We start from the raw sequence: 17602 nt of genomic DNA on the forward strand, positions 1-17602 counted from the left end.
TTTTTTTTATAAAATCTTGTATGTATTCATGGGTGTATTCCTATGATTGAAGTGCTCCATTTACAGCCACTGATTGGCAGTGGGTACATGAGGGTCTCTGTCCTTCTCACTGACCCTCTGCTTAGGGTGTTGGGTTTTGTCAAATGTCTTTTCTGCATCAATTTCTAGGATCATATGGTTTTTGTTATTTGCTTTGTTAATGTGGTGAATTATGTTGATTGTTTTCCTCATGCTGAACCATTCTTGCATACATCTCATGAATCCTACTTGGTCATTATGAATTATGTTATTATGTGCTTTTGCATTCTATTGGCTAGGATTTTGTTAAGTATTTTTTCATCAATATTTAGGAGCTATATTGGCCTGTAATATTCTTTCTTGGTAATTTCTTTGCCTCATTTTGGTATTAGGGTTACTCTGGCTTCATAGAATGACTCAGGGATTCCATTGATCTATGTGTCTGTCATTGTACCAGTACCATGCTGTCTTTACCACTACAGCAGTGTAGTAGGATTTGAAATCAGGGAGTGAGATACCTTCTACCGTTCTTCTATTCTTAAGGAGTGCTTTGCTTGTTACTTTTTCTCTTTTTTTTTTCTAAATACTTTAAATAGAATTGGTGATAGATCTACTCTGAATATTGGGTCGAATTCAGCTGTGAAGCCATCTGGTCAAGGACTTTCCCTTAGATTGTTTTCTTAGACTCTTCTTCTTCTTCTAGTAGATGAAGGTGTTGTGTTAGATAATTGAATCTTGTTCTTTCTTTATTCCTTTTTTGCAAATGTGCTATGAACTCCCCCACAACCCCAAGGACTCTCTTATCTGCATCCCAGAGGCTTTGGTATGCTGTATTTTTGTTTGTTTCAAGGAACTTTAAAAAAAATTTCATTCTTTGCTTCTTTTAGAACCCAATCATGTTCTAGAAGAGTTACTTAGTTTTCACATAAGTGGTTTTGTAGCTTTACCCTCTTTTTGTTAATTTCTAGTTTTATGGCATTCTGGTCTGAGGAGATTCTTTGTGTTTTTTCAATGTTTATGAAATTGTTGAGACCTGCTTTGTGTCCTAATATATGATCCATTCTGGAGAATGTCCCATATGTACTTAGGAAAGTGGATTGTGTTTTAGTTGGGTGTTAAGTACCTTGAATACATCCACAATGTCGTGTTGGCTGATTGTATAGTTTAGATCTCCTTCATCTTTTCTTTCTAGTTGACCTATCCTAGCTAGTGTGTTGTGAATATGTTTACGTTAGATCTTATGATGGCTTCTTGCATCTTGAGGAGGGATGCAAATGGAATGCTTGAGGCTTTTATGGTTTTCTTTTTATCTCAGGTGGGTATCAGTGGATGGAATGTGCCAGTTGAATTGGGGGTCTCTGGCCCATAGTCCAGCAGCATTTGGGTGTTCCAGAATTCTAAAATGCTAAAATGCTTGGCCATGCCTGCAGACTGAGTGCTAGTGTGTTGTGAATGGGTTTGTGATGGATCTTATGATGGTGTCTTGTGTTTTGAGGAGAGACATGTACGGAACCCTCAGAGTTCTTATGGCTTTTTTTTTGTCCCAAGTGGGTGTCAGCAAGATGGAACTTGCTGATGTGTCAAATGTGGTAATTGGATAATGGTTACCCATGGTGGACAGTGCTCAGTTAAAACACACTTGGAAGCAGGAGTGGCATCCACTTCAGAAATAGCTTGCCTCGGAAAAATTTATGAACTTGGAGAAACAATGAAAGGTCTTTGTTCATAGGGTTGCTTTGAGTCACCTACAACTCGATGACACTTAACAACAATGACAATATAGAGAGAGCTCAGTTGGCCTTGTGGACAGAAAGTGATGTTACCAAGCCTAAAGTGGGTGACTTTAATCTGTGCCCCTTGGGCCTGGTTTTAATTGTTTTTGGTCAAACATTCTTCTAGGTCATATAGCACTGGTCTGTCCATTTGCGGTACAGAAGTAACTCATGGTTGCTGTGATGCTGAACACTGTGACACTGATGTGTTAAATGTGATAATGGTTACCCATGGTGGACAGTGTTTGGTGGAGCTCCCCAATTAAAACACGCTTGGAAGCAGGAGTGGCATCCACTTCTGAAATAGCTTGCCTTCCTTCAGAAATCCCATGAACTTAGAGAAACAAAGTTTTACAACTGTTCAGGTCTTCCATTCATAGGGTTTCTATGAGTCGCTTACAACTTGATGGCACTTAACAACACCACCACCACATCCTTTGGTGACAGTGGTGTGTTGAAGATCCTACCACTACTGTGGCGCTGCCTATTTCTTTCTTCAATTCTGTTAATTGTTGTTTTATGCATTTGCAGGTGTATCATTTGGTGCAGAAATGTTGACAAAGATTTTGGCTTCTTAATGTATTGTGCCTTTAATAACTATGTAATGCCCTTCCATATCATTTATGGTTATTTTCAGTGTGAAGTCTATTTTTTCACAGATTAGTATTGCCACTCCTTTTTTGTGGTTGGCATTTGTTTGGTATATATTTTTTTCAACCTCTAAGTTTGAATCTCTTTATTTCTCCGTTTTTAGATGTATCTTTTATAAGCAACATATTGATGGGCTTTATATTTGTATCCATTCTACTACTCTTTTTCTCTTAATTGGCACAGTCAATTCACATTAAGTATGATTTTTTTTTGGTCAGTAATTTCTATATTCTATTAGGTAACCTATTTTTTGTTTTTTAAATTTATTATTAATTTCAATGACAATTTACAGAGACTTTGGATTTCCATTCATTCATTATTGCACTTTTCTCCCCTCCCAACCCTTTCCCCTAGTACACTACCATCTTGGAGAAGGAAAAGAAAAATTCTTTCATTCTTTTACAATCCCTCTCCCCAGGTCCACTCCACTATGCAGCCTTCGCTCTGGACTCCGGTACTGACAAAAATACTTAATCACTTATTCCTTTTAAACAGTTTTCTCTCTCATCTTTTTCAGTGCAGTATACATTATTAAATCCATCTTTCTCAGTCACCCCCCATCCCCAAGGTCAGTCCTGTTTTCCAACAGTGACACCATGTAGTATTTGTCCTTTTGTGACTGAGATACTTCAGTCAGCATAATGACCTCCAGGGTCACCCATTTTGAATATTATTGCATGTGTTCCTTATTTTTCAATGCAGCATAGTATTCCATTGTATGAATGTACCACAGCTTCTCTATCCATTAGTTTGTTGATTGGCTCTTAGGTTGTTTCCAACTCCTTGCTATTGTGAACAAAGCCATGATAAACATGGGTGTGCATATATCTTCTTGGATGTCAGTTATGGTCTCTTTGGGGTATGTTCCCTGAAGTGGAATTGCTGGGTCAAATGATAACTCTATTTACAACTTTTTGAGAAAGTGCCATACTGCCATCCACAGTGGTTGCACCATTTTATACTCCCACCAACAGTGAATAAGGGTTCCAGTTTCTCCACAACCTCACCAGCATTTATTGCTTGCTGTTCTGATAAATTTTGCTTCTTACTGGGGTGAGATGATATCTCATGTTTTGATTTTAATCTCTCTTAGAGCTAGGGATTTTGAATATTTCTTCACGTGCTTATTAGCCATCTGAATTTCTTCTTTGGTGAAGTGTCTGTTCATATCCTGTGCCCATTTTTCAATTGGATTGTTTACCCTGTTGTGGTGCTCAAGTATTCTATAAATTCTGGATATTCCCTTATCTGATATGTCATTACCAAATACTTTTTCCCAGTCAGTGGGTTCCCTATTAACCCCGTTGGAGAAGTTTTTGGATGTGCATAGGGATTTGATTGTTATAAGGTCCCATTCATCTGTTTTATCTTCTCCTGGTTGTCGGTTAAGTATAATTATTGTTAGGCCAGTTTCATCATTTGCCATTTTTTTCCTATTGCTTCTGGTTGTTATGGTCTATCCACCTATATTTGGTGTCTTCTTGTGAAGGACTTCACTAAAAGTTCTTATAGTTTTGGTCTTGTTTTCACAAATTTCTTAAGTTCTTTCTTTTCTGCAAAAGATCTAATTTCTCCTTCACATTTGATGGGTATAGGATCCTTGGCTGACAATTGTTTTCTTTCCACTTTCTGTATATGCCACTCATTTTTTTTTCTAGCTCATATGGTTGCTGCTGAGAAATCAGAATTTAATCTAATGGTTTCCCTTTTAGAGGTGATTGTTCTTTTTGCTCTTTTAGTATTCTATCTTTATCTTTTAATTTGGAGAATTTGACTATGATATGTCTTGATATTTTTCTAGCCTATTTGGTGTTCACTGTGCTTCTTGAATGTGGATTTCATCATTCTTAAAATACCTGGGAAGTTTTCTTCTTGTACTTCTTCCACAATTACCTCAGTGACTTTCCTGCCACTCCCATGCTCTGGACTTCCAATCATACTTATGTTGTTCCTTTTGTTATCATCCCCTATGGTTCTACTGTTTTCTTCATGTCTCGTCTCTGATTTTTCTTCTAGTACGTTTCTGGTGAGGCTCTTCTCTTCCAGCTCACTGACTCTCTGTTCCATCTCATCAGTTCTATTTTTCTGTTCCACCAGCGTGTTGGACATTTCTGTAATTTCTGCCTTAGTATTCTAGATTGCATTTTCATGCTTTTGTGTTATTTCCAGTACTGTGTTGGCTATACCCCCTCTGTCTTGTGATGATTTTTTAAGTTCTTCAACCTCTTTATCTGTGTTGTTGTTGTTATGCGCCATCAAGTCGTTTGCGACTCATAGTAAACCTATGTACAACAGCCATAAACCCTGCTCTATCCTGTGCCAATCGCATTGCCTCTGACACACCCATCCCAATTATCCCAGTCACTGAATCAATCCGCCTCATAGAGGGTTTTCCCCTCCTGTGCTGTCCCTCCAACCTCCCAAAGCATGATGTCCCTCTCCAAGGACCTATCTCTCCTTACAACATGTCCAAAGTATATCAGATGAAGCCCCAGAATACTTGCCTCTAAGGAGTAGCCTGGTTTACCCTCTCCAGGATGAATCTGTTTGTTTTCTTGGCAGTCCAGGGTACATTCAATACTCTTCTCCAGCACCACAGCTCAAAGGCATCAATTCTCCTTCTATTCTCCCTAGTCATTGTCCAACTCTCTGATGCATAAAAACTGATTGCAAAGACCATGGCCTGTATTAGGTGCACCTTAGTCTCCAGAGAGACACCATTGCTCTTGAATACTTTAGAGAGGTCTCCAACAGCAGACTTTCCCATCACAATATGTTTTTTGATTTCCTGATTGCTGGTGCCAAGAGTGTTGACCGTGGAACTGAGCAAACTGAAGCTGTGAACAATCTCAATCTCCTAGCCATCCATCCTGATGCTACCAATTGGTCCAGTGGTGAGAATCTTTGTCTTCTTGACATTGAGCCTCAGTCCATACTGAAGGCTGCAGTCCTTGACCCTCTTCAGTAAGTGCATGAGGTCCTCCTCAGTTTCAGCAAGCAGGGTTGTGTCACATGCATAACGCAGATTGTTAATAGACCTTCCACCAATCCTGATGCCACACTTCTCCTCATAGAGCCCAGCCTCTCAGATAATCTGCTCTGCACACAGGTTGAGAAGGTATGGAGATAGGACACATCCCTGGCGTACACCCGTCCCAATTTTGAACCATGCAGTGTTACCCTGCTCTGTTCTGACGACTGCCTCTTGGTCCAACTATAGATTTCGCATTAGCATGATTAAATGTTCTGGCATTCCCATTCTTCTCAGAGTCAGCCACAGTTTGTTATGATCCACACAGTCAAACACCTTTGCATAATCAATGAAACACAGACATTCTTCTGGTATTCCTTGCTTTCAGCTAACATCCATCTAACATCAGCTACAATAATACTCCTCTTTATCTATACTATAAATTGTTCCTTCCACTTTTTACATTTTCTTTCTAGCTGTTCAAGTTGTTCCTTATCTATCAATCTATGTATCTATCTATGTATCTATCTATGTATCTATCTATGTATCTATCTATCTATCTATCTATCTATCTATCTATCTATCATCATTTCCCCCCTCCCCCCTGAATTGCTATTTCAGGGATGTTTGCTCTCTTAATGAATTCCATTGTTTCTCCCATCATTTGCATTTTCTTTTGTATCTGTTCAAATAACTCCACATCAACATATTTCTTCTTGTTTTTTCTATCTGGGGTATTCATTGGGTCTGCTTATTTACGAAAAGGGTTATTTTGGGGTTTTTTCATGATGACTCACACAGACTGCTGCTTTCTTAATTTTATGTGTGTCTTTCTTACTAGATGTTAGGTTGTTGTAACTATGTAATGCCCCAGGGTATGACAATGTTTTGTGAAAGATCTGTATATTGGTGCTCCTCTCTTGAGAACTATAGTAAACCTGGAGCAGGATGACTGTTGCTGTCCAGAAACTGAGCTCGACTAGAACTCTTCCACTTTAGCTTAAGAAATCTCACAGGTAGCTAGGCGGCAGAGTTTAGGGCCTAATTACCCATGACATGGTGCTTTTGGTACTGGATGGGGGCAGGGGGATGTTGTCAGGGCGTTCTTCAGACAATGGGGCAGCGGGGTCTCCAGACAACAGGACAACCATCTGGTGGTATGGGTGGGATTGCAATCTGGGCCACACTGGAACAGAAACCTTTCAAGCTGGTACATAGTGGTTCTGTGGGTGGCCATGGTGTGAGTGTTTCTGTGCTGAGCCCCAACCTTTAGCAGACACAGGGGAAGTGGTCCAGGAAGATGCTCTGAGGTCTGCCATACCACACAGGCCTTAGTGACTTGCAGCAGTGATCTTTCCAATTTTTTTTTTGCTTCCTGTATCATTAGATATTTTCGCCAAACTGTTCTTCAATAGTGAAACTCAATGTTTTTAATTCTTTCTTCAATTTTTTCAGCTTATGTTCTTCCATTTTATTTTCTGATTGCAGGTGTTCTCACATTTTGTTATAAAACTCTTCTGCCTTTGCACCATCTTTTGAATTATCTCGTCTCTCATTATTGTCATTATTCAGCTTATTATAATTAAGCTCTCACCTCTCTATTTGTTCTCTTCCTCCACCCTACCCCTTAAAATTTCTGGTGGAAGTTTCACAGAATGTATTCTGACATACCTTTTGGCCTTTCCTTTCTCCTGTGTCTCTGTTACAAGTCTTTTGCTTTCTTTGTCTTTGATGTTCTCTCACAATTCATCTGGTCTTTGGTCATTAGTTTTGCATCAAACATGTTCTTCAGATAGTTTTAAATTTCAAGTTAGATTATCTCAAGGTGGTAGTTTGGCTCTTGTGGGCATGTTCTAATTTTCTATTTAGCATAGCATTATGGCCATACTTGGCATAAAGTTAGTATTAATGAACTTTTTAAAGTCCAGAAACTTTCTTTTTTTCCCTCCAGACAGTCTATTATTTTATTTCTTTATGTTAATATATATCTTATTCATTTAGAAACAATTTCCATGACAACAGAACAAAACAAAAGGAAACTCACTACTTTTGAGTTGATACTGACTCATAGTAACATCCATCCAATTTCCAGGGGTATAAATCTCAGAAGTTGAATGCTTTAGTCTTCTCCCAAAAAGTAGCTGGTGTGTTTAAATTGCTGACTCAACACTGATATGCCACCAAGGCTCCATAATAAGTGCAATAGTAAGTATAATCTTTTATCTCATGTTTTGTTTATGCACAGTTTGTTTGCCATTGTTATGATCTAAATGTTCATGAGGTTCAATATGCTTTTATTTGTGCTATTTAGTTAATAAAAACTGATTTAATGTAATCAGCTTACTTTTAAATTTATTTAATATTTTATTACATTATATTCTATATAGTATCTGTTCTAAAGCCTGTTGAAATATGTTTTGTTAGTTACTATATGATTCAGGACCATAAATATTGTCTATGTATTTGCAATGATTGCATATTCTCTGTCAAGTACAGACTTTTTTAATAAAAATATTTCATCAATTTTATGTTCTTCAAATCTTCCATATTATCATTAACTCTGTTTGATATATTAACTTATGACATATGCATTGAATTCATGTTATTTGTAGGCTTACCTGTTTTTCTTTGTGATGCTTTATCCACTTAGATAATGCTTATTTAATATGTTCAGATTCATGCCACTGCAAATTTTTCATAGGTGTTTGTTATTATCGTTACTCTAAAATATCCCTTTTTACCTATTGATGATATTTGTTAGTTTGCCTATGTAATTGCATAGGCAGTACATTAGTAATAATTCAGCTAGATAGCAAAGAAGCAATCGAATACTCGTGATGTGACCATATGGAAGAGTTTCTATCTCTTGTACAAATTAAGCAACCACAAGTAAGTATTTGTGGTATAAATATGCCCAGGGAAATAGTGGGATGCTATCATTAATAGCAGAAAGGATAATAGATATTTTTTGGTGTTAGGTGCCGTCAAGTCAGATCTGATCCATAGATGACCTTCCAGTTGGTTTTTCAGAGGCAGTTAATCACATGGGAGAAAAGTGTCCATTCTTCTCCCGTGGAATGGAGAATCTGGTGGATTCAAACTGCATGCCTTTGGGATTGCAGTGCAGCTTGTTACCACTAAGCCACTAGAGCTCCCTATATATTTTTATAATAGATATTTATATTAGGAAGCAAATAACAGTCAGCGTGGCTATTAGTGTGGGTGCATTATAACATATTTATTTTAGTCACTGTGATTCTCTTTAGACATGATTCTTGTAAGTAGAATATATTGGGGAATGTTTTCTTATTTACCTGAAATTCTTTCAAGGGATAAATATATTTAAAATAAAGGAAATTTCTTATAACATTGGGCATATTTTTTTATCATCTAATCAGAATTTTGCTAGTTGTCACATTTTTTGTTTTATTCCTTTTCTTACACTGGTATTGGATTGATAGAGTTATTTTGATTCCTTAATGATCATTCTTGTTATCTGTTCCCATATAACAAAACACTCAAAAATTGGTTATTCAAAGCAGTAGTTTATTTTGATTGCTCATAGACATAATTCATGAGAATGATTGTGTAAAACACAATACGAATGAAAAATAGTGTGAAACACAGGTATATAAATTTTGTAAGCAAACCAATGTTGCCATTGTTGTTATGTGCCATCTAGTCACCTGTGACTCATAGTGAATGTATGTACAACTCTTCTGAAAGCTATCTATCCTGAGCAAGTCTCACTGACTCTGACACACCTATTCCCATTGACCAGTTACTGAATAAATTCATCTCATCCAGGGTCTCCCTTTCTTGCACTGTTGCTCCACGCATCCAAGCATTATGTCCTTCTCCAAGGACCAGTTCTTCCTGGCGACATCCCCAGTCTATGTGAGATGGAGCTTCAAAATCTTAGCTTCAAAGGAGAAACTCAGTTTCACCCTCTACAAGCATCTGCTTGTTGAAATAGGTAAATTGATATTTCATCAATTCTTGGTACCTGATTTTTTGCCAAATCCTTCAGAGCAGCCAGTACTTCCTCTTTCATCATCATTGCTTCTTGATGATATGTTGTTTCATAAAATTCTTCTGTATTAACCATTTTTTTTGGTACAGTGACTCTTCTTCCTTCTTTTGGGATTGCAGCACAGCTTCTTACTCCTCCCACTTTTAATGTTTCCTGGATCATTCAATATTCTGCCCATACCATTCTTAAGTATTGCAACTCCTGGCTTGAATTTGTTCTTTAGTTCCTTTAGTTTAAGAAATGCTAAGCGAGTTCTCCTGTTTTGATTTTCTGACTCCATATCCTTGCACATTTCATTATAATACTTTGTTTTGAAATCTTCTATTCAGCTAACTTCTTGATTTCTTCCTTTTGCTTTGGCTTCTAGGTGCTCTAGTGCAATATGCAGAGTCTCTTCTGACATCCATTTTGGTCTTTTCTTCTTCCTCTGTCTAATGAACTTTTGCATTATTTGTGGATTATATTCTTAATATCTTCGCACTGCTCATCTGGTCTTTGTTCATTGTCTCAAACCTGTTCCTGAGTTGGTTTTTATATTCAAGTGGGCTACACTGAAGGTCAAATTTGGATTCCTGTGCTTTTAATTTGACCTTCTTTAGCTTTAATTTGAATTTGCTTATGAGTAGTTGATGGTCTGTCCCACAATCAGCACCTGACCTAGTTTTCATTGCTGATTGTGAACTTCTCCAAAGATTCCTTCCACATATGTAATCGGTCTGATTCCTGTGCATACCATCAGGGGAAACCCATGTGCATAGCCTGAGTTTATGTTTCTTATAAAAGGTATTTGCAACAAATAAATGATTGAGCAGAATTCTGTAATTCTATCCCCAGCCTCTTTTCTGTTACCAAGTCCGGGTTTCCAACAACTGATCCTTCTTCCCGGTTCCCAAATTTTGCATTCCAGTCCTTCTTCTTGCTTTCCAACTTTTGCATTCCAGTCGCCCATTATTATTAATGCATCTTGGTTGCATGTTTGTTTGATTTCTGATTGCAAATATAGGTAGAAATAATCTATTTCCTCCTCTTTGTTTCTGGTTGTTGATGCATAAATGTGAATGATAATGATATTAACAGGTCTTCCTTGTATGCGTATGGGTAGTATCCTGTCACTCACAACATTGTATTTCAAGATGGATCTAGAAATGGCCTTTTAAACTATGAACACGACCCTATTCCCTTCCCTTTTCATCTGCAGTGTAATAGATCATATGATTGTCTGATTTAAAATGTCCCAGGCCAATCCATCTCTTTTCACCAATATCTAATATGTCAATATTTATTGTTCCATTTCTTTCTTAATGATGCCCAATTTTCTGACATTCATACTTCTCACATTTAATGTTCCAATCACTAGTGTCTGCTTATGACTGTTTCTCTTCCTTTGTGTTTCTATACTTGAGGGCTCAGCCTCAGTTAGAAAAATAAAAATTCTGACTACATACCAATATATTTTCCTATTCTAGGAGAATAGAATCAAGAGGAAACATCATAATTAAAATAGGAGTTTAGTTAGATATTGCTACTGGTTCAATTTTATTTTTAAAAAACCTTTGAGATTACACAATAATCAGATAGAAATTAGTAAAGAAGGTAATTTCATCCAAATGAGCTCAAATAGGAAAGTAAAACACCCTCTTACTTGCCTGAAGCTTGTTGACTAAAATTTTTATATCTGGGAAACAAATTCTTTCTCAAACAGAAACTGCTGCCACCTTGTAAAAGTCACCTTCCTAGTTTATTTTTCTCTCCTTAGTTATGCTCAGCATAGCTTCCCTGTCCTCTTAATTAGAAATCCTATATTTTGACAAGCACCCAGCATAAGAGTTCTAGCAGTGAGGAAGCTCTAGTGGCCTAGTGGCAAGAAACTGCACTATAATCCCAGAGGTGCACGGTTTGAATCCACCAGATACTCTGCTGGAGGAGAGACAATCTCCTCCTGTAGGGGTCAGATTTGATTTTATGGCACACATGCAACACACACACACACACACACACTCTCTCTCTCTCTCTCTCTCTCTCTCTCACACACACACACACAAGCTCTACCAATAAGAGAAATGAGTTCATTTTTGATTGCAAATTTTCCTTTGGTTGCTAAGATACTAAGGTAATTAATTTCTATCTTAGGCATCCCAATGCAGGCTGAGCTTGTCTGCATCTCTGTGTCTCAGTGCTGATAAGTTTGACCTGTGAAGGCTAGAGGAAGTCTTGTTCAGTCCTGAAGTCAAAAGCAGATGGGCCTTGAGTAGATTTTGCTTGGTGGCACAAAGAGCTTCCTTGTATCTGTAAATATCTAGATCAAGTTGTGTGCAGAAAGGTTGACAAAATTATATTTACAGAAAATTATTTTTACAAATAAAGTACACATTTTAATAAGAAAGAAACCTATACTCTCCTATTTGCTTATTTGATGTGATCATAATAGTAAACATCTGATTGGTTTATTTTTTAAAACTTACTTTCTTCCACTTCAGAATATTAGTTTATTTTTTCTTTCTTGGTAAAATATTATCTGGGTGATGGAAAAGCTCCAGTTTACAGCTATACCTGACTGTTGAAAATGTTCAAAATAATGGGAGTAAATCACACCTTAGTTTAATGTCAAGTTAAAGAAATATCTGCAATGTGAGGTTCCTTGTTTCAATGATGTTTGCTTATTTTCTTAAGTTTAGTACAGTTTGTCCATTCAGTAATTTTAGCAACCATCGAAAGAACATTTATGGAAGTCTGTGTGCTACACTCTTTCTTAAGTCTTCCAACAACAATAATGGGGGGTGGGAACCACCCAAACCCAGCCTAAAAAAGCTTTTAATCTTTTTGGAGCTTACATTTAGTTTGAAGAGACAAAATAACAGAAAGCATTTCATTATATTAAAAAATTTAATGATATCAACAACATCGCCTTCTGGGTTTTTTATCCATTGGTTCAAAAGGAGTTTACTTTGACATCTTTTGGCTAAGTTCAATCTTTCTTTTTCCACCATAATATTCACTTGGATCTGAGATTAATGATTTTGTTTATATCTCTCATAAATATTTCTCTTTAATTTTTTCTCCAGCGATCATTTTGTTGTGCACTCATCAGTGACACAGAAATATATGATCAAATAAAACAATAAAACACATTTTAAAAACCCATCATCTACACTGTATTGACATTCCAAAATCAAGAGCCATCACATACTAAACTGTTGAGGATAGTAACCTAAGAGTTTAAATAGTTTGTGTAAATATTTATAGGATAGTACTAAAAAGTTACGGTTTCCCAAAGACATATAAAGTTTCCTAATAATGTATAATGGTAGCATTGATGAGTTAATGATGCAAGGAAATCAAATATAACTTCCTTCTCTATTCTGAGACATGTCTACTAAATATTTGTGGATTAATTCTTCTTGTACACTGTTGAGTCCAAGCTGACCCACCGATGACCCTACAGTGGGTTTTTAGAAGCTGTAAATTACATGGAAGGAGATTACCCATCTTTCTCCCACAGAGTAGCTGGTGGATTTGAAGGGCTTGCCTTTGGGTTGGCACTCTAGCTCCTTATCTGTAGCAACTTGAATTTATAGTTAGAAAAAGAAATTAATGAAAAAATTTAACCTTCACATTTTGCTAAGTAGGGAGCTCTGGTGGCCTCCTGAAGGCATGTAGTTCAAAGTTACCAGATGCTTCTATTCCACTATTTATATTTTTACTTTATATTAAATTTTGATAGAATTATACATTTTATTAATACAGAAAACATATATTTGTTAAAATTTTTTCAAAGAGCTAAAAACTAAAACTGTTGTTGTGTATAGTAGAGTGAGAACTGACCCATAACTGACCCTCCAGCAGGTTTTCAGAGACAGCTGGTCAATCACATTGGAGGAGATTGTCCATTCTTCTCCAGTGGAGCAGTGGGTGGCCTCAAACCATAGGCCTTTGGGATTGCAGCAAAGCTTGTTGGAACTAGGCCATAAGAGCTCACTATAAATACCTAAAATACTACAGCTTTTTTTGCCAGCAATTTTTTAAATAATTAGATAGTAAATTTAACTTTTATTTTATACATATTAAATAATATATATACTACTATCGTTTAATAAACATAAACGAGGGTTTATTCCACATAGAGGAAATACTGGTTGCCTAGTGTGTAGACAGTTGTACTACCAACCCAGACACTAGTAGTTCAAATCTACCAACTACTCTGTGAGATAATATGGTCAATCTCCCCCTGCCCTAATACAATTTATGTTGTTGTTGTTTTTATGTGCCGTCGAGTCGTTTACGACTCATAGTGACCCTATGCACAACAGCGATAAACCCTGCTCTATCCTGCACCAACCGCACTGCCTCTGACACACCCATCCCGATTACCCCAGTCACCGAATCAATCCATCTCATAGAGGGTCTTTCCCTCCTGCGCTGCCCCTCCCCCCTCCCAAGCATGATGTCCCTCTCCAAGGACACATCCCTCCTGGCAACATGTCCAAAGCATGTCAGACGAAGCCCCAGAATCCTTGCCTCCAAGGAGTAGCTTGGTTTAATCCTCTCCTAGATAAATCTGTTTGTTTTCCTGGCAGTCCACGGTACATTCAGTACTCTTCTCCAGCACCACAGCTGAAAGGCATCAACTCTCCTTCTGTCCTCCCTAGTCATTGTCCAACTCTCTGATGCATAGCAAGCGACTGCAAATACAATGGCCTGTATTAGGTGCACCTTAGTCTCCAGAGAGAGACCGTTGCTCCTGAGTACTTTAGAGAGGTCCCTAACAGCAGACTTTCCCATCATGATACACTTTTTGATTTCCTGACTGCTGGGGCCAAGAGTGTTGACTGTGGAGCCGAGCAAACTGAAGCTGTGAACAATCTCAATCTCTTCGCCATCCATCCTGACGCTGCCAATTGGTCCAGTGGAGTCTTTGTCTTCTTGACATTGAGCCTCAGTCCATTCTGAAGGCTGCAGTCCTTGACCCTTCGCAGCAAGTGCATGAGGTCTCCTCAGTTTCAGCAAGCAGGGTTGTGTCATCTGCATAACACAGATTGTTAATAGATCTTCCACCAATCCTGATGCCACAATTCTCCTCATAGAGCCCAACCTCTTGGATAATCTGTTCTGTATACATGTTGAAAAGGTATGGAGACAGGCTGCATCCCTGGTGTACACCCTTCCCAATTTTGAACCATGCAGTGTTACCCTGCTCTGTTCTGACTACTGCCTCTTGGTCCAAGTATAGGTTTTGCATTAGCACAATTTAATGTTCTGGGATTCCCATTCATCTCAGAGTCAGCCACAGTTTGTTATGATCCACACAGTCAAATGCCTTTGAATAATCAATGAAACACAGATAGACATTCTTCTGGTATTCTCTGCTTTCAGCCAAGATCCATCTAACATCTGCAACAATATCCCTAGTACCACAACCCCTTCTAAACCCAGCCTGGACTTCTGGTAGTTCTCTGCTGATGTGCTGTTTTAATCGTTTTTGGATAATCTTCAGTAGAATCTTGCTTGCATGTGAAATCAATGACACTGTTCTGTAGTTTCCACACTCAGTTGGGTCACCTTTCTTTGGAATGGGAACAAATATAGATCTCTTCCAGTCAGTTGGCCAAGTGGCTATTCTCCAGATTTCTTGGCACAACTTGGTGAGCACATCCAGGGCAACATCTGTTATCTGAAATACTTCAATTGGTATACCATCTATTCCTGGGGCCTTATTTTTTGCTATTTCCTTCAAAGCAGCTTGAACTTCTTCCTTCATCACCATAGGCTCTTGCTCATATGTTATTTCATTACATTCTTCTGTATCTGCCAATTCCTTCCTATACAATGACTCAGTATATTCCTTCCATCTTCTTTTAATAATTCCTGGATCATTTAATATTCTGCCCAAGGTATCCTTGATTACAGCAACTCTAGGTTTGAATATAGTTTTTGAAAAACCACTGGAAGGTTAAATATGAGTTAGTTCTGGCTGGACAGCAAGGATTTTGATATTTCTTGGGGTTGTTTTTCTTACAGTATCCCATATTGATATGTTCATAAATGTCTTTATCATAACACAAACTAAAATATTTTGAACATTAAACAGAACAACCAAAAAAGTGACAAAATATTATAAAAAGAATTTATAAATTCTTTCTTCTTAATTATATGTAAGTTTTCTTCTTAATTATATGTTTAGTTCATAGATTAAAGATTTCTCCAACTTTCAAGTACACTTCAATTGCCACCATATCAAAAGAAAGACCTTTCTTAGCTTACTATTTCCCATAATCAAGACAAATGAGTGGACTGAAGGATAAGCAATTTCAAGAACATGAAAAAAGAACATACAATCATCAGAAATGTTAAAACAGAAAAGAATTGGAAGAAAACATAGGAAATAAACCGCAAACAGGAAAAGGAAAGAGATGACAGTTTTCATGGCTGTTATATGGGCCTTGGCGCTGAAATCTCTTGATCTTGCTGCACTGACCTTCATATTCTTGAGATGTTTCCACAGAGAGAAAATTAACAGGATAAAAAAAGTCATGGATGCAGAAAAGGGTATGATATATTCAAAAATGAATACAGTCAGTCTTAAAGATGTTCTGGTGTCACTCCATGTCACATTGTTTTCACGTGTGAATTCATAGTCATAAATATATCTGTTAGTCATTGTAACATTGAAAGGCAAAAAGACTAATATTCCCAGAAACATTACCAGAACTACTTTTTCAATTTTCTGCTTTAGGTAAAGAAAAACAAGATTTGAAAAATTCGCTACCTTGAGAAAATAAAAGAGGCTGAGGATTGTGGCAAGCCAGACACTAAAATGGTTAGCCACTCCCCAGCAAGTACCAATAAATAAAAGATATTTTCTATTCAAACGTTCAAATGACTCATACTGCTGTGATAAGCAACTCAACATTATTGACAAAATCAGACAGATTCTGGAGATCACCAAAGCAGTGAGGATTTGGTCTAGTAAAGAGATCTTTCGCATCTTGACCCAGTCAATGCAGTTCACCAGTACGATGAATCCATTTCCCAAAATCCCAATTACGAATTCTGTACTGAATATGATGGTGAGGCTTTTCTGCGATACACTTACCATGTCTGTAAATGGAGAGCCTGAAGGTCCATTGCAAAATTAATTCATGATTTACCGGCTGAAATTATTGGTTTATTTACTTATTGAACATGCAGTCAACTTCTTTCTTTAAAAAGTCATGTGCTTAATATCAAGGCAGAAAACACTAAGGTATAGTAATGTATGGGCACCTAACTCTCTTAATAGAAAAGAATTTTTTCTCAGCCAGCTAGCGGCACATTGATCCAGGCACTCTATATCTTTGACATCAAATAAAATTCCTCATACTTGATGTAGAAAAACTCCAAATTCTAATTTGCTAGCATGCAAATTAAGACATATTCTCTTTCATCGCTGTTCCAATGTTTATCTCATCTTCATATAATTTGTTAATTATATGAAAGCTAATATCTAAACTATTGAAAATATAAACAGAAAAATATGAGGGATACAAGGGCAACACTTTCAAGTGTTTAGGTCCCCACATTCCACCCTAAAAAAAAAGTATAAATCTGACACTTTCCAGGGCACTAGGCAGAAAGGTACATCACTTTTCATAAGAGTGGAAACAAAGGTGAGAAAATTAAGTGGGAAGAGAAGATGAACTCTCATGATGCTTTAAAAGGGATATAGAATTTAGGAATAGGGAAAGGTTGGACTTATTCCAAAGAAGCCCTCTAAAATCACTCTCCTACTTGTAGCTACACAGGCATGCATGCACACAGAAAAGAAAAAAAAAAGGGGGGGGGAAATTCATACTGAATAAAGACATAGAGCAGGTAAGGCAACAGAGAAAGTAAGAAAGTTCCCACATACTGTACCTTAGTAAACAGATATATAACTAGGCTAAAAACAAAAGAAAGGCAGGAGAAGAGAGGAGACAAAAGGAGCAGAGAAGGAGGGGAGAGGATGAGATGGAGGTGAAAAGAAAAGCGGAGAGGATAGGGTAGAGGATCAGGTGAGCTGATTCAAGTAATGATTTTTTCAATCATCTTCAGAAGGGATCGTGGTACTAGGGATATTGTAGCTGATGTTAGATGGATCTTGGCTGAAAGCAGGGAATACCAGAGGAATGTCTATCTGTGTTT

The 17602-nt window shown here is 37.3% G+C and overlaps 1 protein-coding gene across 1 annotated transcript; it reads right to left on the reverse strand.

Annotated features, from left to right (window-relative positions):
• Positions 1–15650: 15650 nt before the first annotated feature.
• LOC102845571 (taste receptor type 2 member 14-like) lies at positions 15651–16538 on the reverse strand. Its single transcript, XM_006888463.1, has one exon. It carries the CDS (start codon positions 16536–16538, stop codon positions 15651–15653), a length of 888 nt encoding a protein of 295 aa, XP_006888525.1.
• Between the last annotated feature and the right edge of the window lie 1064 nt (positions 16539–17602).

Source organism: Elephantulus edwardii, unplaced genomic scaffold, assembly GCF_000299155.1.
Source record: "Elephantulus edwardii isolate Elephantulus edwardi_28Jun2011 unplaced genomic scaffold, EleEdw1.0 scaffold00067, whole genome shotgun sequence".
Taxonomy (NCBI): Eukaryota; Metazoa; Chordata; class Mammalia; order Macroscelidea; family Macroscelididae; genus Elephantulus; species Elephantulus edwardii.

Coding starts and splice junctions, on each gene's coding strand:
- LOC102845571 (XM_006888463.1), bottom strand. CDS start 16,538: ATGGTAAGTGTATCGCAGAAAAGCCTCACCATCATATTCAGTACAGAA.